Raw genomic sequence first — 22369 nt, 5'->3', positions numbered from 1 at the left:
TTTTGAAAAACACTACGAAAAATTGTAGGGTAAAGTTGCTGGGAATTAAAACTGATTTTGATTCAAAAATGTTTTCTGTCATTGTTGCTGACCATCAAACAGTTGATTAGCTAGCTGGCAGTAATAATTTAACTCCACACCCATTGCTAGTTTCCCCCTTGTCTTCAGCAACATTGTCCCTTATTGCCTGAACCAAGGACCAACTGTTCCACATTTATGCCATTCTACTGCAGCCAGATCAGAAGATCACGGGGAGGGGGATCTCTTAACATGACATATTATTTGGTCAAATGTGTAGGAAAAGATAGGAAAAGAGGCAGATGAGCTGGAAGGTGGGGTTAAATGTGTCATTAGTTTTGAGTCATTGTGTTGCCAGAAGAAACCTAAGTCCTGCCCTCGTGAATTCCATTGATTTTTCTGTAGCGCCATCTAGATGAATATCAAGTGCAAATAACCAGGAATATTCATTGAGTTCAAAACAATTTGAGTTTATTATTGCTATCTTTAGTAGAAGAATCCAGTCAACTGATGGTTAAAGCTAAATTAGTGCTAGATAAAGCTCAAGATCAGCCATCTCTTCTCCTACAAGAATGTCCTCTAATGATGTGTTGAGGTCAGTGTTGATGTGGTTGAGCATGAGTTGTCTTTGGATGTTCTAAATAGCTAACTTAGATAAGCATTGTTTCATACATCAGTCTCCACCTTGCTTATTGTAGATTTAAGAGGACCAACTTTTCTTTCACTGAAACATTAAGACTATTCAAATAATGAAAGATCTTTCTATGTTGATTTTGTAAAATTTAATATGGGGCAATCTTTGATTGAAATGTTGTGTATTTTTCTGTATCACTATGTGCACACACATTTCTACATGCAGGCATGTTTTCTGACCTTGCTATTGGCCAATTATCAAATAGATTTTTTTAAAAAAATATCTAGAATGATTGCAATTATCCAGGCCAAGGAGTATAGGGAAGTACTGTGAGATATCTCAAAAGCTTCACTATTCCCTGAAGTTTCAAAAGCAAACTATTTTCTTTTACATGTCCTTCTGTTGTTGAAGAGTTTGATTTAAACTGAATTGGTTTTTTTTGTGTGTGTGTGTGTGTGTGCAAAAACAGACTGTTCTCTTCCAAACTTCAGTGAAAGGACAAAAAAATACAAAACTGAAAGGAATATATTTAATCTGTTTTTAAAGTATTTTAGAAATGGCAAATATTTATTATAAGTAAAGGCCAGAAAGAACTGCTTATTTTGCATTTGATTAATAGATGTACAAATGTCTTCATTGTTCTTCTGTTTAGAAAAATGCATGAACATAACAAAACATTCTATGTTTGAGAACAAACATGTGTAAGAAATTAAATAATTGCTACATAAGTTGAAAGGTGATAGGGAGATAAAGAACCAATGGATCCAAAGCAGAGGTGGATTACTCCTGGTTCAGCCTGGATTGGGAGAACCGGTAGTAGCAGTGGCGGGAGGCTCCACCCACCCTCCCAGACATTTCTGTGCATGCGCAGAAGTGTCGCGTGGATGCGAGCGCTCCCAAACCATTAGTAAAAAAAAACTGGCAACCCACCACTGATCAGAAGCTGAAGGCTATCTGCGCAAGGTTTAAACACTGTAGCATTTCCCCCCTCAATTTTATAATCACTTTAGAATTGGAATTCACTCCAATTGTACCCTTGGAATAATATTGGCGAATGGAAGGAAATAGTAATTCACCCAATCATGTTAATGGCATAAGGGACCTATCAATATTTTAAGTCAAAGTTTAATGTATTTCTCTCCCTTCAACCCAAGTATTAAAATCCAGATACGTTCAGGAGTATTGACAGATAGACTCCTCCTTCCACAGCCATATTGCAAAATTAACTATGGAAGTCGCTATTACAAGATGTACACTCTGTGGGGTGATTTTAAAAGAAAAAAAAATATTGTTGACTAATTATCAAGATTGCAACCTATTACACTCAGGAAGAGAATCACTAGACGCTTCCTCATAACTATTTGAGACAAAAGCTCTCTTGCACTGCTGCTGTCACCTCAGGGTTTTTTTTAGGAGGCCATGGTAGGAAGAGAATGTAAGGGATGTATCTGGTAGGGCAGCTGCAGAGCACTGAGGAGAAGGGATTAGAAAACGTAATCTAGAGTACACTCAAAATTTCTTTCACGTTATATGTATTTCATTCTGTTCAAATGTTTACATGTAAAACAAGGACTGTCAGACTCTGCTGGTCTTTTCGCAAGGCCCTAAAAACTTGGTTTTCTTCCCAGGACTGGGCTCTCATGAGAGTGATAGAGATGGTCTCAGGGCTCTATTGATGGTTATTTATGATGGTTGCTTTTCATTTTATAGTATGTATTTTATTGTTTTTATATATTTAATTGTAAGTTACCAAATGTCATTTATGTGAGATGAGTGGTGATGATAGATAGAAAGATAGAAAGAAAGAAAGAAAGAAAGAAAGAAAGAAAGAAAGGAAGGAAGGAAGGAAGGAAGGAAGGAAGGAAGGAAGGTAGGTAGGTAGGTAGGTAGGTAGGTAGGTAGGTAGGTAGGTAGGTAGGTACGTACATACATACATACATACATACATAGAGATAGATGGATGGATGGATGGATGGATGGATGGATGGATGGATGGATGGATGGATAGATAGATAGATAGATAGATAGATAGATAGATAGATAGATAGATAGGTGATAGAGAGAGCGCAATATAGAGATAGATAGATAGAAGGATATATATATGATACATACATACATACATACATACATACATACATACATACATACATACATACATACATACATACATACAGATAGATGATAGAGAGAGAGTGATATATAGCTAGATAGCTAGATAGCTAGATAGCTAGCTAGCTAGATAGATAGACAGACAGACAGAGATAGATAGATAGATAGATAGATAGATAGATAGATAGATAGATAGATGATAGTTACATAGAGAGAGAGAGAGAGATACATAGAGATAGATAGATAGATAGATAGATAGATAGATAGATAGATAGATAGATAGATAGATAGAAGATAGCTAGAATACACACACACATACATATATACATAAACAGACAGACAGACAGATAATAGACAGACAGATGATAGACAGAGAGCCGGACAGGCTAAATAAATACTTTTTCCTCATAATCTTTCATTGTAATTAAAAGGCCACTTTTTGTTTCTTTGTTTGTTCATATGAAGGCTTGAAAGTTGATTTTCCCTTGAGCCCCAAAGCTGCAAAAAACCCTTGGAGACATCTGTTTTATGGTCCTCTTATGGGAAGCCTCTGTGTGAAGAATTTGTGAGGTGCTGATCCGTTCACTACTTCTTGTTCCACAATGTTCCTCAGCTCCTCTTCAGTCTGCCGTTGTGTCCCCAGCAGTCCACATACAATAATATTGTGACATGTCAATGTCACTCAAGACGAGGCAATGGTAGCTCTCTTAATAGGCTTCTTAAATCTGCTTCCAAAACAAAGACACTTTTTCCTATTCTTTTTCTGTCTTTTTTCTCTCACACACTTTTCTTCCTTCCTTCCCCAAAGTAGTTGTTTTACACTTGGTGTGATTCGCCTGCGTTCAGATTATGATCTATGAGTTGAAAACAGATCGACAGGATTCTTCCTAATCGGAAATTACAGCCTCTTCTTAAAATTGCTACAGATAGTTGTCATGTGTCTAAGGAATACTCAGTATGACGTTGACAGAAATAAACTCAACTCATGCCATCTCCTGAAAATATCTACTAACCATATTTACAGAGGCAAGATGGATTAGAAACATAATTGAAGAAAATGGCCTCATGCACCAGGAGCAGAAACCCTTTTGTCACTGACTTAAAAAAATATATATTCAAAATTGTGCTAAAAAGACTTCCCCCCACCCCATTTCTTATCTGTTTCTCTAGATAACTTCATCCTTAATATTTATACCACTCACCTTCCCTCGATTTAATGACATCCCAAACTTTCATCGAAAATAATAATTGATTGAATTTAAATAATCTTAAAAAGTTTAAAAGGTAAGGTTAACAGTATATATTTTCCTACCAAACACTAAGTAGGGAAATATCCATTAGTGGAATTAACTACAGTTTCTAGGTAGCTAACAATGTGGTGTATACAGTGGGGCTAATGAACGCTGCAGTGGGTGATATTTCATTATACAAATTAATGCTCACATTTTAATGGGAAAGTCACATAATGAATCTCAGCTTCACTGACAGCAATTAGAGACACAGATTGTCCCCTTCTGGACAAGACACTATTTAGCAATAAGCAGCTGTGTAAAAATTCTTCAGGTTTGCAACATATATACATATATATGCTTTAGGGAAAATGGCTGTACAGTTTATATTAATGTACTGGAGCTTCAGAGCGAAGGAGCATCCATATTTATTTCTTCTAATATTAACTATGTAAAATATATAGAGAGAGACTAAATACATATTCAGGATAGGATTTAAATTCAATTATGTGGCTTTGCACGAGAAAAAAAAAGAAGAAAAGAAAGATGATGAGGAAGGTTTAAATATTATCCAGCTAGTTGTGCAACAGAACAGAATGTAATAGAAATAAGAATGCTATATCTTTTTTTCCTCCCCTTTGTTTTTGGTTTGCATATTTCATGGGTAGCAAGGGAGTAAAAAGAGTCAAAATGCAATTGGTATTTCTGACAAACAGATGAGCTATGTGGGGAACATGTGCACGATCCAAAAATAATCCCACAGAACCTTTGATATTCCATTTGGTTTCAAAAGTGTGAAGTGAGTGATTAGAATGATAAAAGAAATTACTGAGTAGGAACAGGCAGAATAATGAAGTAATTAAAGCATGCTGCAGTTCTTTTCTGAAATACCTTCTCTTGCCATTGATGAAATAGATTATCAATATCTTATTAATTGATTGAATGGCTTTTAAAACACACACACAGAGTGTTCAGTCTGTGTATTAGAATCTACCAAGGGACGTTTACTTGTTCATTTCATTATTCAGTGATATATTAGTAATTTTAATTCTTGAGGATAGTCCTGAAAGCCTTAGGACAGTGTTTCTCAACCTTGGCGACTTTAAGTCCTGTGGACTTCAACTCCCAGAATCCCCCAGCCAGCTGTGCTGTGGAGTTGAAGTCCACAGGACTTAAAGTCGCCAAGGTTGAAAAACACTGCTTAGGATATCACTTTCTAGACAGAGTTGGAGAAGACCTCTAATTAAAACTGGACAGTTAATGTGGGTAATGTGGCATCTTTTCCCTATTTTGATCAACTCCCAGCAGCCTAGAGCAGCATGGTGGATGATAAAGGATTATGGGATTTGCAGTCCAAAACATTAGGTTGTTTACTAAAACATAGACAGATCTGAGATACATGATAAAATGGCCTCATTCAGCGTAAGGCAGTCTTCTATGGATTAGAATGAGTCAGGGGTAGGTTTCTCCCCCCATTCCAACCGGTTCGGTTGGAATGGGGCTGGCGGCGTCCTCGTGCACGTGCGCGGTGCACGCATGCGTACTAGTGTCTGTGCAATGCTCCAGCTGCTCCTGGAGGATCGCGCAGGTGCTGTATGCGTCCTGCGCATGCGTGGAAGCGCAGAACTCATCAAAACCGGGTAAGGAGCGCGGGCGGGTAGGTGGGCCAGTTGCCATTCCCGGAAGTTACTTACTTCCAGGTTCGCCGACCAACCGGTTCGAAGGGACCGCCGCGAACCGGTTGAAACCCACTCCTGGAATGAGTCCTCCAAACATTCTTGAAATGTAATTCCTATAATTGCCCAGTTCAACTGTCTTTTAAAGTTTGGGCTCTGCACTTCTTTACAAACCATACAATACATTCACCTTTTAAGACAGTCATGGGAAGATAGTACTTTTATATGTGTGGAATATTTTGGATATAAAATCCTTACCAGGAAATCTGTATCTATTTTTGGCTCATGTTAATTCTGCTTTCAAAAATATTTTCTATCCCTGTTCCACATTAATGCACATTTTGACTGGAGATGGTTTTGCATTTGCAGGCAGAATAATATGCATTTAATTCAAATTTTATTCAATTAAATTTTTTCGTATAGCTCACATTTTGCTAAGTGCCTTGTATGCCTTCAAGCTAGAACTAGAACAAAATTCAGAAGGACGTTTTGTCTGGATGGACTAACTGTTGGCCATTGGCGTATACTTCGGTGAATAGAACTTGGAAAAGCAGTACAGTGAAATAACAGAAAGAAATAATCGAGTCACAAAAGAATGAATCATTAAAAATGGCAGTGTTAAATGAGCAAACATGGGTGGGATTTGACACAAAATAAAATGTCAGAGGTCTTTTAGTTTCTTCACAAGTAAATTGTGAAGCTCTGGAGAGGTTCAAGTGTTGAACCTCTTCCTCCAGATTGTCACCATTCTTTCTTGAAACTACTTAGAATGTCTTGATGTTTGTGTTTTAAGAGATCTACATTTGAACTGTGTCAGTTTCCAACATAGCACCTACTAAATACCCATGTGGTTGGGATGATAACTCCCTGATTTCTGCTGAAAATCTCTTTGCTACCTAGAAATTCTAGGAGCTGCCAGTCCAACTTTCTTGAAGGCCATAATTGAAGGAGATGAACATATTTGCATAAGAATAAAGAGCCATAGTAGTGTAGTGGTTAGAATGAAGTAGTGCATGCTAGCTCTGCATCCCACTGCCAGGAGTTCAATCCTGACTGGCTCAAAGGTGACTCAGCTTTCCATCCTACAGAGGTTGGTAAAATGATTGTTGGGGACAATATGCTGACTTTGTAAATTGCTTAGAGAAGACTGTAAAGCACTATGAAGCTGTAACTAAGTCAGATACTCTCTCTCCCTCTCTCTCTCTCTCTCTCTCTCTCTCTCTCTCTCTCTCTCTCTCTCTCTCTCTCTCTGTGTGTGTGTGTGTGTGTGTGTGTAATATACAACTCAATGCAGGCAGAGTCCTTGGTACTCTCTGACCTTGCTTGTTTTCTTGCCGACGTTTCATTACCCTAACTAGGTAACATCATCAGTGCTACATAAGGACAGTAACAACTCAATAATGTAGCTTAGTTATGTTATCTATGCATTTATTTATTTATTTTTCTTGACATGGGGGACAGAGGAGAGAAGCAGAAAACGAAGAAACAACGTTAGGATACACAGTTCACAGATGGCTTGTCCGAAGAAAGAAATGTCCTTGTTATTTCAATTGCTCAGAAAAATAATTGTTGTTATTGAAAGAACACCATTAAAAGAAGCTTCTAAAACTATCAGACTGCTGTCTCTTTTAGTGACGAGTCCAGCAGCCAGGTCTTTAAAGAATCTTTTGATAGCTGCTCAAGCAACACTCCTATGTATATACAGTATTTACATTCCTGTTTTTTTTTAACCAAGCTTTTCTTTTAGGGGGGGGATGTGTGAATGCCTGTAAATATTTCACATATGTGCTGGAGGACACCTACATTTCTTTGAAATCAAAATTAAAGAACCATATGGGCTTTGCACTAAAATAAAATATAAAACCAAAGAAATATTGTATGTATTTTAGAATGCAGCTTAAGACAATTCTTACTTTTGGAAAGAGGTCTTATTATAGGTAAATTACAGATTTTATCCACTATACAATAGAGGAACCATTAGTGAAAATTTAAAGCACTGAAAAACAACAACAACAGTAGAGAATATTAATTTCAGGGCAACAGAATCTATTTTGTACCTTTTTATTACTCTTTTTCTCTTTAATTTTTATCGACTACCTTTTATCTTAACTATATGTTCTTAGCCCGATGCAGTTGCAATGCACTAAAATTGTATTAATATTTTATAGAAACCATATTTATAGTTCTTTATTTGGAAACAATGCAGCAGGTCTGCAGATCCTTGAATCCTTCTGGAATGGTGCCCTCCAAATAATGATAAATTACTTGTGCAGAATGCCATTTGCTAATTATATCCATGATTTACTGCAGAGCAAGACTTAAATCATTCATTTCAGTCTTGCGTAACAGTGCCATAAAATTTTTAGGTTTAAAAATGGTTTCCATGTGTATAATTTAAACAAATTTTAGTGCTATTGTATACAGAAAAACATTGTAGTCATCCATTTGTTATATACTTTCTGTTTCTCGCTCTCTCTTTCTCTCTCTCTCTTCTCCCACCCACTGTCCTCTGCTTGTACTTTTAATGATCATGGTGTGGAATGGTGTTGCTTCATTTTCATAATCATAGCTTCTAATTCTACAGCAGCTTTAGCATATTAGGTTAAAGAAGAGATGGTTGATTGTGTGCTTATAGTGTGTCAAGCTTGTAGAAAGCTGTTTAAAAGGAGGAAGAAAAAAACACCCTTAAAATTTTAATTTAATATTAAGGAAGAAAATACCTTGTTGTGTGTGGGAGATTCGTGGTGGCCATTATTGTTGTAGAAGTATAGGAATCTTGTGTTTTGTTTCAATTTTTTTCCCTCCAGTAAATTTGCCTTTTGATCATTGCAGGTGAGAAACCTTACAAATGCCCCCACTGTGATTATGCTGGTACCCAATCTGCGTCATTGAAATACCACCTGGAACGACACCACCGGGAGCGGCAGAATGGTGCTGGATCGCTCTCCGGACAGTCTCAAAGTCAAGAGCACAAAGAAGAAACATCAAGTAAAGGATCCATGTTTGTTAGACCTGAAGTACTGAGAGGAGCATTCAAGGGTCTTCCTGGCATAGATTTCCGAAGTGGGATGGGGTCTCAACAGTGGTCCCCAGGAATGCTTTCCCCGGGAGACCACACAGGTCATTCGGTTGGTATCTCCTCCGAGGTTTCCTCCGACAATATGAAGGACACGCCTTCCAAAGGGACCCGCTTTTCTGACCTAGGCCGAGCATATCATAGTATGGTTGGAAACGGAGTGAACTTCCAAGGGTCTCTTCAAGCGTTTATGGACAGCTTCGTCCTCAGTTCCTTAAAGAAAGAAAAAGAAAAGAAAGACAAAGTCCTCTCCAGTTGCCTTTCCGCAAAACTTTTGGGCTCAGAGAGTAGTGAGGAAAAGGTGCCCGTCAAACAGAGAAAAACAGAAAAATCGCAATATGAGCCTCTTGATCTCTCTGTCAGGCCAGATGCCGGGAGTCTCCCAGGTTCATCCATTACCGTTCAAGACAATATTGCTTGGCACGGCTGCTTGTTTTGCTCCTTCACAACGTCTTCTATGGAACTAATGGCCCTTCATCTTCAAGCCAATCATTTAGGCAAAGCGAAGCGCAAAGATGGTGTTTTAGGATCGATTAGAAATGGCAAAGACCAACCTAGAGAGGCCGTGGCTTCAACAAATAAGGCCAACCTCCTGCCGACTTCTTTACAGTCCAATAAAGATTCAGCCGTTTCAAATCTGGTAGCTCAAGTGGATCCTTCTGAAAGAATGAGCCAGGGATCCAAGGAGTCCCCTGGAGATCAAAAGAATTCCTCGTGGCCTGGTCACGTGGACTCCACTTTTTATAATTTTGCCGCTGACTTCTATAAACAATTTGGCGTGTACTCCGGCATCGGCGGAGCACACAATTCTTGCACCACTGCGGACATGGACCTGAAGACCCAGTCTGAAGATGACCCACCCATGATGCTCTCTGACCCCATCAGTAAAAATGCTACTGATGACCTGTCCGACATTGCATCCTCTGAAGATATGGAGTCTTCCAAGGAAGAAACGATCGATGAGGATGACCTTGAGCCCGAATCTGACCTTATGAACCAACCCTTGCCCAATCCAAGCAAAGAGAGCAGTGACAGAGGAGACAGCCTGCCAAGCTCCGTGGCCTCCAAAAACTCACAAGGACTCGTTTCTCCTTTGCCGTCTTCTGAAAAGCAATGGCACACTTTGAATCTGCTTTCCCCCCACGAAGCCGCACAAGTAGTCATGAAGCCCGAACCAACGTCAACCCCACAAGTCCTGGAGAAGCAAGTAAACATGCTGTCGGTGCTAAGAGCCTACAGCTCTGATGGCTTAGCAGCCTTTAATGGACTGAGTAGTAGCACAGGAAGTAGTGGATATATCAAGAGGCCTGACTTGTGTGGTAAGTTTTAGAATCCTTCTTTCAGACCATTTCAGAAAAAAAAACCACCCACCCTTACAAAATGACTAAGTAAGTCTAGTTATATTTGTTAGAAAATTTGGCTTTCGGAAATGTCAAAAAAACGATGGGATAAACATCTTCTTTGTTCTAGAGTATGGACCTCTATTGACTATAAATGGTGCTTCTATGGAAGAGCGTGGCCTTCTAATCTGGTCCAGGCCATTAAAAAAAAAATTACATTCATGTACTTTTACATTAGATTAGCAGTTATACAAAAGGATTGTATTTATAATACGTGATTGGGACGTTTGCTGCTCCAATGTTTTAGCATTATGATTTGGTTGTTGTTTTTTTTAAAACTGATGTGGTAACTTGCAAACTTTTCAGCATCTGAATTGAGGAAAAGAAACTGGACACTTTGTTAAGCCTTAGCCAAATGTGCTTTCTCCCCCCACCCCCTCAAATTTCTTTATGTTACATAAGGGTATAACACTAAAAAAAATATATCCGGTCAGCTATTCCAATATGTATTTATATTTTTATAGGGAAATTTTGAAAGTCCTCATCAGGCAGGAATCTTTCATTATTTTCAAAAATTAAACCACTTACCATTTCAGGTTTTTTTTTTTACTGGAAATAGTGTGATCATCAAATGATATAATGGATATGATAGACACATATATTACATTGTAAAAAACAACCCCCAAATCATTATTATTCTTGAGTATATTTATATAGTTACTATTTTGCAGTGAGGTATGATTTTTGGAGTCACCAAATGGCAGGATATTTTTTTCGAGATTATCTGAGTATATGGGGTTGACAAATTGTCTAGCCAGGGTGAAGAAGTTCAATGTGTCACACACACACACACACACACACACACACACACACCATGTAGTTTTGGCATGAGGGATTTTGATTGTGGGCAGATTTGGAAGTTGTCGTGGTTAAGAGCCACCACTTGGGGACTCCAATATCCATAGATAAATTTAATACCTTTTTATTCATTACTTATTTTAATTAAAAGCCCCCCCCCTTTGATCACCTTATAACCCATCAGCAAAGAAATAGGCTCATAGACCTCCTGGAACCCCTTCTGATGCAAAATGACACAAACATGGAGCTCCCAGGATTCCATTAATCCATCTTTTAATATCTATTTTACACTTTTCAAGAATAGGAAGAACTGCACAAAGCATGAGTCAACATTCCACCTAGTTAATGGTGATTGTTACCCAAAAGGAAGTGAAAATCTGATGTCCCAGCTCCAGTTTGGAGATGGGTGGGGAGCATATAAATGCATTCATAGTTTTGCTAAATGGATACTGCTCCTTCTATCATGAAGGGAATGCCTTGAAGACCAGCTGCGCATGCACTGAAATGCTTCATTTTGTCAGATCCAAAATAAATCCTGATAGCACAGCACCAAGAAGAAAGTCTTAACAAAACCAAAGCACACAGTCTTAAGTTCATCTAATGAGCCTCAATGAGTAAAACAAGAGTAAGCAGCTTACAAATACTATGGGTTGTTGGAGAGGCAACTTATGCCATTCCTCTCAAGTTTGCGATTCACAAATCCACACCCTTCAGACTGCATAACTCAAAAATATGTCATGGTGTTTGTTCCAAAAATGTGACCCCATTGAGTTCCTAAATTGGAAGTTATTCCATTAAGGGAGAAGCCTCCATGGTGGAAACTAAAAAAAACAAAAAACAACGGAATTAGAATTGAATAAATGCAGGAGAGATTTCAAATTGGTTTCCCCTTCTCTGATTCTTTATTTTCCACTTAGAAGAATAAATAGATCAAATGAGGCACCAGAACTAGTCCTTTGCTATATATCTGGCAAGCCATCTGAAGGATGTGTTCAAATTCACCCACGAGTATTATTTTTGATTTAAAAGGAGAGAGAGAGAAAAAATGAGCTTCTGGATTCTTGACATTTAAGGCATCAGGTCATAGATGTATATATAGTTTCAAGAATTAGCTGAAGCTACACATTGCATGGACCAATAATGTGTTGTATTCTGGGAACTCGGAACCGATCATATTTGCCATTCTAAACCCAGAATCCATAACTATGCAGAGCAAAGAATATTTTCCAAATTCTTTGTTTTTTTAATGGGGGTGAGGGTAGGAGAAAAATGCCCACTGTGGGATTTCTGACAGTTTGAAAAATATTGACAGCTGTTAATGTTATGCAAATTAAAAGCCCCACTTTCTCTCCTTTTAATAGCTATTCCGCCTCATCGTTCTAAAAAAAGGAGGCTGCCCAAAGAAACTAAAATAGGAACTTTCCGAGTTGCTAATTTCAGGGCAAAGTTTAATCTTAGCTTCCATTGAAGTATAATATCCTTTTCCCTCCTCTTCCTCCTCCTCTCTATATTTCTCAGCTGCTCCCTGGAGAGGATTATTGTTTGGTCTGATCACAGAGAAGCAGATTGATGGGATTTCCTGAGAGAAACCAAAAAATATTTGCTGGCTGGTGTTTTGTGATGTTTAGTGCTCCAAATGCATGCTTCCTTTAAGGGCACCTGTAAACAACAGTAATAAGGGATGAACCTTCAATGGGTATTCATTCAAAACATGTTATTAGATTTGCAGCTAAGGTATCATTTAAGTGTAAACCAACCTGGGTCAGGGGGTGTCAGGCAGAAGAGAAAATTACTGTTGCTTGAGTTGAGTTTAGAAGGTTTGAAGAAGCCAATCGCTTGGAAGCTGCTAATAGAATACTAATATTAAATATCACTAAACTAAGCAAATATTTTCGTCCGCATTCTTTTCAGCCCAATTCAATCAGCTTCTTGGCCAATGGGATGCTAATGCGATCCTTATTGCCTCTCTTTATGACTAACCTAGATCCCATTGTCTTCAAATAGAGTACAGACAAAACTCAATATTACTTCACAGTTCAGTTGATCAATGATGGGTATTCATCATATGTTTTTCTTGCTTTGTATCTGCTGCTAAGAAACATGGGAACCACAGGTTCCTACCCTGTGGAAACTCAGAACATTCAAAGTGAAAAGGTTTTTTTTTACCCATAATAAAGATCAACTATCTTTTCACAACCAACTTGTGAAGAAATATTAGTTGGCTTGAACACTTGTTAGATGGAAAAGGTATATATTGTAGAGATTTGAAAATAGACTTAATGTCTTCTGCCATTTTTTTCCAGCCTGTTAAAAGCAGTTCTATTCACAGTCATGTGACCAGGAAGGAAGAGCAAAGGAGACTTAGAATAGAGCAGAAGGCAACATTATGAGCCCTTACCCAACTGTTTGTTTTTTTCCAATAGGGAAGTGTTGGAGAAAATGTTTCCTGGATTTTTTTTTCCTTTTTACTCAGTCTTTCTTTCTTTCAATCTTTCTCTTGAGCAACATCGCTCTCCACACCAAATCTGGTCTGGTTTTGTTATGTTTCTGTAGGTTACTCTGCTAATGGATGGACAGATGGACAGATAGTTCCTTTACTTAATTTATTTCTGACATACTGTTGGGTTGAAAAAAATAAATAAAAAGAGTAGAGGGAAGATTTTGGACAAAAAATTAAATTAATTAAATTGCTTTAATTCAATTCACTTCTAAATTTAGTTCAAATTAAATATAGTTAATCTAATTAATGATTTCTCTTTTGGTGATATTATAAATACAAGTTGATAACAATTTTTAGTTTGGTGCTCATATCCAACACTTTGGGATGGGGCACACAATTATTTGGAATCTCAGGTTATAAAATAGAGGTCTTATTAAATAATGTCTATGTAATGTTTTTGCTCATTTCTAGTTGGTGAATTAAAATGTTTCTGATAGTGCAAATCCAGATTATGAAACTCATTTTATAGAATAGGGGCATTTATTTATTTAAATTGGGATAACAACTGGGGGAATGTCTCCCATTCATTTCACCTTGTTCCCCCAATTATATGTAATCTTCATTGGCCCTATGAGTTTTAAGTATATATGATTCAATTCATGTGAATGCAATGATGGAACAATCAGTTAGAATACTATCTTTATTCATACTCTATATAGAGAAATAGGCTCATCCCTCAATCACATCTCTTGACTCCTAACTCAGATAACAATGGTTACTAGTTTACATAATAGTCAATTGTTTCCCTGCTTTCAGCATTCAAGTTCTGTCTGTACATTTTGGGAGACTATGATCATATCATGTATTTGCTGGTTCCGTGGGCATCAGCAGAAAATTCAGAACAATAATAAGTTGCTCCTCCAAACAACTTCATCAGTCAGAGCAAAATTAGTTAGGCAGAGAGTCAGAGAATGGTTGGCATGTACCAACGCTTGCTACACCAACTTCAGTGGTTTCTCCTCAAAATGGGTTGCAACATGTCAACAAAAACTCAATCATCCAGGCCAAAGGGGATGCAACGAAACATCTCAGATTTAAAAAGTTTGGTCCAGTTGACATGTTTCAATCTTTAGACACTTTAGGCTTCGATGATTGAGTCTTCATTGACATAAAGATGGGTTTGGTTCCAGTATCTTTTGTTAAACTAACTACGGTTTAGTCATATATTACATTGTAAAAGGGCAGTTGACCCAGACTTGTACACCCCCCCCCCACTCACTTACCTGTGTCTTACTTTATTTTCAACTCAACATCATACATCAGGGTCATTAATGGCCCAAGGAATCTATGCTTTCATTCAGTTATGCTTCACATAAATTGTTGAAGTATCCAGCAAATTTGGAATAGTTTAGTGTGAAATCCAGTGGGATAACTTTCTGTTTTGTTTGATTTGGTTTTACATTTCATGAAATGAACCTAAAACAAAAGTTGATTTTGAGTTGGAGAGAGACAGGGCACTGTAGGAAATCCATCCATCCTGAAAGTCACATTAGCATACATTATAATGCTTCTATTGACCCAAAACTGGCTGTAAGGAATGCATCTTAATTGAAAGATACTTTATGATAAGCAAAGTAGGGTGTGTGTGTGTGTGTGTGTGTGTGTGCTTTGTGTGCAAAAATATGAGAGGCGAGAGACTGTGAACCACTATCTACTTCACATTATGATGTTTAATAGACATCATTTCTCCACTTCACACCACTTCCACCATTTCAATGGAATGGTTTGCCTTCAGAAATTGTGGGTGCTTCATTGTTGGAGGTTTTTAAGAAGAGACTGGACAGCCACTTATCTGAAATGATGTAGGATCTCTTATGGGACTGGACTAGAAGACCTTCAAGATCCCTTCCTGTTCTGTTCTGTTCTATTCTTCCAAAACATCTTTAAGTGATTAGCAGAAACACAGAGAGGAGAATACAGCTAATTGGAGTAGTTGTGTCCTCTGACCTTTTCTTGTTAGGAAACAAGATCTCCAATTATCTGCCAATATCATACAAACATCTAGAAGCAGTAGGACTTGGTATCTACAGCTTTATGAAAACCTCTGTCAAATCAAGAATCCTTCACATTTAGAAACCCTTTGGATACACATTTCTGGGTATGAAATAACCCACACAAATGTGTTAGCTAGGTTGTCTGGCATGGGACAGATCTAGTTGCACCTCCAATCCTCCTCAATAAGTGTTCTGGTGTTCTTGCCTTAATTAGGGGATTCAATTCAATTCAACTTTGCTAAACAGAAATAGCAGTATTATTAGACATCCTGAAACATAAATTGGAAAGTTTGCTGAATGCTTGCAAACCACTTGTTTTGGGGGGGGAAAAATAAATTGCTTCCAGACTTGCTTCCAGAGGTTGTGAGCACTCTAACAGCAGAGGTGTTTAAGAAGAGACTGGATGGCCATTTGTCTGAAATGGTATGGAGCAGTGGCCTCTGGGCCTGATGTGTCACATGCTGGCCATGCCCACCCCTGGTTTCGCGAAGGGAGGAAAGTTGCAATAAGTCACGTGACAACATGACACCGTGAGTTTGACACCCCTGGTAAAGGGTCTCCTGCCTGAGAAGGGGGTTGGACTAGAGGACCTCCAAGGTCTCTTCCAATTCTGTTATTCTGTTAAAAAGAGAAGTATGCAAATACCAAGTACCAGTTCATTGTTTGACAGAGAGCTATATTTTATATCAATTTGGGTTTCTTTTTCCCCCCAAGGGCTTTGGTACTTTGAAGTTTCTTTAACCACTGCTACAAATAAGGCTTTAATAAGAAAATAAAAGGTTTTGATCTTCCCTAAAGATTTTGATTTAATCCTGCAATTATAAAATTAAACTTTTCTTAGGGAACATTTTGTTGCTGTAAGATAGGCACACTTTTATGAAAACATACAGAGTGCTGTTGGATTGTTCTCTTCAAAAATTATTCAGATTGGTAGATAGTGCCATTAATGCTGGTTTGCCTCTAGGTAGCACTAAAATACATTTAGTTACAGCTCTATAAAGTCAAGGATTTCCCTTTGACCACACTTATTTTAGAGAAACAATCAAATTCTTGCCCGACTTTTGAATTTGCTGTATTTTCCAAACTTTCAGTTACAGTCGGTGCTAATTGTAAAATAACCTTTGATTTTCCAAGTGACAGCATTTCTCTAATTTTTTTGGAACCATAGTTTGATTCCTCAAATATATATGGATCCAATTTGACTGGAGCTGTGGTATCAAGATGTGACTTTCTTAACAAAAGAATAATCATTCATTTTAGGACACATTTTGCTCTATACAATGACAACTTTGTGGTTTTACTAGGTATTATTGGTCCTCTTTCACAGGTAGCACTCTTTATCACATCAAACAGGTGTCTTTAATATAATATTGTGTATTTCATTCAGTATCTACTGACCACTTATTATTTTAATTAATATTATGAATTGGCATTCAAAATTGTGTTTCCAAGGAAGGGGGGAGATGAGTCTAAACGTTGTCTTCATGAATCTGTTTCACAGCACTTGGTGTTGGCTAGCACAAACTAAATAGATCCTTTGTTTCCTTGAGAATTAGACATATTGTACCTTATAGGTTTTTCTTAGAAAGAGTATATATACAATACAGAGGTGGTTTGCTCCTGGTTTTACTAGTGCTTCACTTCACGTACGCTGTACGCATGTGTGCAGTTCAATGCAAATTGTTCTTTGTACATGCTGGCAACAACGACCAGGGAACTGATTTGGGGTCATGGCCAGCTTGGGTTGCTGCCGATTCTGTGACCCAGGCCAAAATACTACTACTGGTTTAGCCAAACCAGGTCGAACTGGGAGCAACCCACCTCTGATACAATATTAGTAGTAGTGCATCAAAAACTGAATGCTGTAGAAATAGGGATACCCAGGGTTGCTGGGGGTTTGCACGGATTTGGGCGATCCTCTAGCTAAGGATTCTGCCCAGTTTGGCAAACCCCCAAATGCCACCTCTGGCTGTTCACGCCCATCCTGCCCCTCCCAGGAGTCTCCACATGCTCTGTTCATCACGCTAGGTAAGTGCAAGGCCTGTGTGGAGGCTCGGGGAGGGCGGAAAACAGGCCTACCTGAGGTTCTGGAAATCCAGAAATGGGCCTGTTTCTGGCCTCCGGAGCCCGGGGGAGCAGTTTTCACCCTCCCAGAGACTCAAGGAAAGCCTCTGGAGACTGGGGAGGGCAAAAAATACTCCCTCTGCTGCCATGGCGCAGGAGGCTGACTAGGCCATGCCCACTATGGCCACGTCCACCCAGAAATGGGGCAGCAAACCCATTGTTGCTATTTTTGAAGCTCGCCCCTGGGGATACCCCAATTTATTATAGATTAGTGCTTTTGAGAGATGTCCCTGTTCCATCCCTAAGATTGCTCTGCATCTAGAAATTTGCAGATAATGTCACAAGCTGCTTTTACCACCTACTGACTAACACCCCAAACCTGATGTGCCTTTTTAGACAATTAGAGCCTAGCTGATTATTTTTGTCTGTCGTACTTTCCTCCCCCTCTTCTGATTCTTTAGTTTCTCCCAAACTTTATTCCAGCATGCCACTGTTTCCAAAAGTGGGACGTTGTTTGCAAGGGCATGGTACGGTATACAGATTTTCATGTTAAATTTAAGCCACAAGAAGAATTAGTAAAGGACTATTGAGCAAGTTCGTATTATTTCAGATCTTAGTATAACACTCTAGGGAGAGAGCATGATTCAATAAAATCCATACTCTTATTACTGAATAAGGTATCATGCTTAAACTGCCCTCCAACCAATTTATTTTAGGAATATTTTATATTAGGTTTTTTTTTAATAGCAAGCATAGATTCACACACACACCCAAAATCATTTTTTCCCCCAAGAAAGAGATTTGTGCCTTCAGCTTGCATATCTAACAGGTAGGCACTTTTGTGATCCAAATGTCACACTCGGTGTATAATGCTGGATAAATGTCCCCCCGGGGAAACAACCGTGTATGATCTATCACTTTTGAGTGTACACATACACACTCGTACATATATTTCCCATCTTCTAAGAGGCACCCTTATTTTTGCAGAACTGTTCACCATGGGGAGAGATTTCGATGACGCCCTTGACTCTTAGCCAACTCCTTGAGGTCCTCCTCCTGACGCAAGTCTCTTTGCCTCCTCCCGAAGTTGCTCCTCGCGTTTTCTCTAGGTCAACAGAGACCAAACGTTGGCTCCCAGTCTTGGGCCTTCAGCTGCTGTTGTAGATAATGCATTGCTATTTGCGTGGCAATATCCAACCAAGCTCACATCGCCTTCCCTCCTTTTTTAATTAAGTCGAATGCCAACAGCCCAATGAAGTTTGCACTCCTGGATAAAAGGGCCGATCTGTGCCTAGCACAGCATTTGCCAAATGGTTCACTAGTCATTTCAGTACAAACAAATGGAGGAGGGTGTCAGTAAGTCTGCAAACACTGTTGACATTTAGCCTTTGTTTATGTTACTTTCCTTTTTGCTGCACATTTTTGGCTCAAAAAGCTACTCTCGGAATCGACAGTGGCTTCCTAGCAGAGAAGCCAAGCTTTCATCCGGGTACCAGTAGTGGGATTCAAATAAATTAACAACCGGTTCTCTGCCATAAGGACTCCTTCCAACAACCAGTTCACCAAACTACTCAGAAAGTTAACAACTAGTTCTCCCAAAGTGGTGCGAACCGGCTGAATCCCACCACTGCCGGGGACACTTGCAATATTAACTTCACCATTCTTTAACATTAATTACATTTTTTTTTGTTAGCGTGCAATGAGTCTTCCGACAAATATTAAAGTTAGAATGTTTGGCTATGGTCAAAGGCTCCCCTGCTTTTCCCAATTCAGAACTGGGAAGTTGACTGGAAAATCCAGCGATATTTTTTTTTTTGGCCCAGTTTCCAGAGACTGACACTCCTCTTTCATACAAAATAAGCAACCCTTAACATTGTCATTACTCTGTAGTTATTGAGAACGAGAGTAAGGGGCAAGAAGTAAGAATCGAGTTCCATCTCATCATAGTGTAAATGTAGGAGTTCATTTGTTAAACTCATTTGAACTGCAGAAGAAGGAACAATTACATAAAGGGAGGATCCACTCTTGTAGTAAATGATGGTGTTTTGATCAAAACTATTTCTGTACTTCCAGAGCATTCATTCAATGACAGTCTTTGTGCCTTCCACTTTCAAGCACATTCAAGCTGTAGTCTAGATAGAAGTGTAGCAACCCCATTGCATCCAGTTCTATGCACAGACAAAACAGCTTCTAGTACTCTTTTGTATGCCACTCAATTTGAAGACCATGCTCCAATGCAGAGGTGGATAAGAATATAGCGCATTAGGTGTAATCTGATTTCTTGGGGAATTATTATGACCAAAATATTCAATGTCTTAAGACTACGAACTCAAGCATCTATGTGTAATTCAAATTGCAGCTATAAGATAATGAAACTTTAGTTTTGGAAGTTTTTTTTTAAAGTTAAATGAGATTGTATTTCAGACAATTCAGCAACAATAATGTGCTTTTAGCATTTTAGATTATTATGCTATAGTCTTTCAAAGCACGACCAGGTCCAGTTCTTCAAAATATGGGACATATGATATCTCCATTCTAGGGGAGTCCAATCTTGGCAACCTTAAGACTTCTGGATCTCAACCATTCTGGGAGTTGAAGTCCACAGATCTTAAAAGTTGCCAAGGATGGGCACCCCTGGTCTAATCCAAGTGTACCAAAAACCGAGAAATGTTAGACTTTGATCCAATTCATTGTTCTTTTAGTTGCAATACAACTACAAGTATTTACAGTACTGTATTCAAACCATGGTTTTGTATAACTTATATTGTTGTCCTGCTTAAACCACAAATAGCATAAAGATGTAGACTCTAATCTAGCAGAAAACGATTCATGTGTAATTCTTATTGAAAGCAGTAGGGTATTCCGATATGTGGAGTGAGACTGGAATGGCAGTCATTCAACATTATAAAACAGTCCTATGTCATTGTTTTGATCCCAATTTTTATGTCATATATAGAGACCCCAATAACTTTTTTTTATAAAAAAAAATAAGAACAGCTATTTTGGATTTCCTTTTATTCTTGTAAAAATGTGTAATCTTGTTGCATTTCTGAATTGCTGCTTTTTTCCCCCCTTCCCCTTCTTGTTCCTAAATTATCATGTCACTTGGCACAAGTGTAAATTATACCTGTTGCTCTGTTAACTCTTTAAATCAAAGAGGAATTTCTATATATTTGTCAGTAGGAATTATAATGTGTGTTCACTATAACATGTAATTGCAGCAATACGAAATGAAAGGGTTTGTATATGTTCTGTAATGTAGGCATATGAGTTTAGAAGTATGGATTTCCATACAAGTGAAAAGTTTCCTTCCTTTTTAAAAGGTTATTTATTGTCATTTCTACTTCAGTTTGAACTAGTTTCAAATTTTGTAATACTTTAGGAGGGGGGAAAATGATTGTAGTTATCTTTTTTCATATTCTTTTGAGAAATGCTTCCAGTTTAATATGTTGAGTACTGGATTATTATTATTTTTTTTCCTTCGTCAAGAAATGACAGTGAAATTCAATGCATAACACACTGACGGCCACAGTTTAAAACCTGTGATTGAAGTGAAATGTGTAAACTTCTACTGGGTTATCATGTGCTTTGAAATAGAGTATTGTTGGAAGTAATTAGAAAATATATTAAGGTTTCTTGGTAATGAAGGCATGTAAGTTTTAATAATTGTTGCTTTCTGAATAAGTGTCACACTTTATCTTTAAATGTATATGGAGTTCCAAGTTAGGTCATTTCTGAATGGAATGTAAAACAATACTAAAAACAATGCTTCAATAATTTATCTTGGTGTTGCTAATAAAATTAAAAAGCTGTTAAACATTAGTATAGTTTGGACTCATTTTGTTAATTCATTCGACAGCTGAACTGCCAAAAAAACTGAAAGACAAAATCCGGCTTGAAGTGCTTATTTCTTTTCTTTTTCTTTTTTCTTTTAAACAGAAAACTGAGCAGAGCAACTGGTTGGGTTTTTCCCCCTCCCATCTTGCATAAAAGTTGCAAACCATTGTCTTCCTTTCTCCTTTTCTTTTCTTTCCTTTCCTTTCCCCTTTCCTTTCTCCTTTTCTTTTCTTTCCTTCCTTTCCTTCCTTCTTTTCCTTTCCCCTTTCCTTTCATTTCTCCTTTCCTTTCCTTTCTCCTTTCCTTTCCTTTCTCCTTTCCTTTCCTTTCTCCTTTCCTTTCCTTCCTTTTCCCCTTTCCTTTCTTTTCTCCTTTCCTTTCTCTTCCCCTTTCTTTTCCCCTTTCCTTCCTCTTTCCTTTCCTTTCCTTTCCTTTCCCCTTTCCTTTTCTTTCTCCTTTCCTTTCCTTTTTTCCCTTCCCCACAACTTAGTAACTTAATAATTGATGAAAGAAGCTTGTGTTTAAGTGGGCCTGAGAAAATGCCTTGGAGATGAACTCTACTTTCATGGCAAGACACCAAGCATAACTGAGCAGGACTTAAGAGTGCTGAAGATTCACGTGATGCCAGATAAAGAGGGAAGAGGCATATCAATTCTCCTTTTCTCCCCACTTATCTCTTTCAGACTTATCCCATTCTCTTTTCTGTTGGGTAAAATATATATTTTTTTTTTGAAAAAAAAAATCCTGGCTGTAGCAGGAGGTACAGTCCAGGCAGACAGAAGGCAGAAGTCTACTGCCGATTCCCCATTTCCAATTCATAGGAAATTTTAAGGGCACAATGTCAAACTTTTCAGGTTTAAATTTGGCAAAGGTAAAAGAACGTAATGGTGGCAGAGATATGAACCACAGGACCATTATGTTGATACTGATGGGAACTTGTAACTTGCCAGAAGACTTTAGCCTATACCTTTTATCAGCCTGAGAACTCTTTCAGTGGCTTATCTCCTAATCATATGTTTCTGTTCTCCTCCCCT

At 38.2% G+C, this 22369-nt stretch overlaps 1 protein-coding gene across 3 annotated transcripts in view; it reads left to right on the top strand.

Moving 5' to 3' along the window:
• ZNF536 (zinc finger protein 536) overlaps nucleotides 1-22369 on the top strand; it is a 328547-nt gene that overhangs the window by 143868 nt on the left and 162310 nt on the right. For 2 of the 3 annotated variants that reach the window (XM_087729574.1, XM_087729576.1), the window contains exon 5: nucleotides 8499-10061. In XM_087729574.1, coding sequence (XP_087585700.1) covers nucleotides 8499-10061 — 1563 coding nt within the window. Of the gene's footprint in view, nucleotides 1-8498; nucleotides 10062-18485; nucleotides 21321-22369 lie in introns of those variants that run through there. The other variant, XM_087729575.1, reaches the window with a different exon arrangement.

The sequence above is a fragment of the Thamnophis sirtalis genome, unplaced genomic scaffold (assembly GCF_051295495.1).
Source record: "Thamnophis sirtalis isolate CommonGarterSnake01/CBP01778 unplaced genomic scaffold, rThaSir2_p1.2 scaffold_14, whole genome shotgun sequence".
Taxonomy (NCBI): domain Eukaryota; kingdom Metazoa; phylum Chordata; class Lepidosauria; order Squamata; family Natricidae; genus Thamnophis; species Thamnophis sirtalis.
This window is presented reverse-complemented; position numbering and strand designations above follow the sequence as displayed.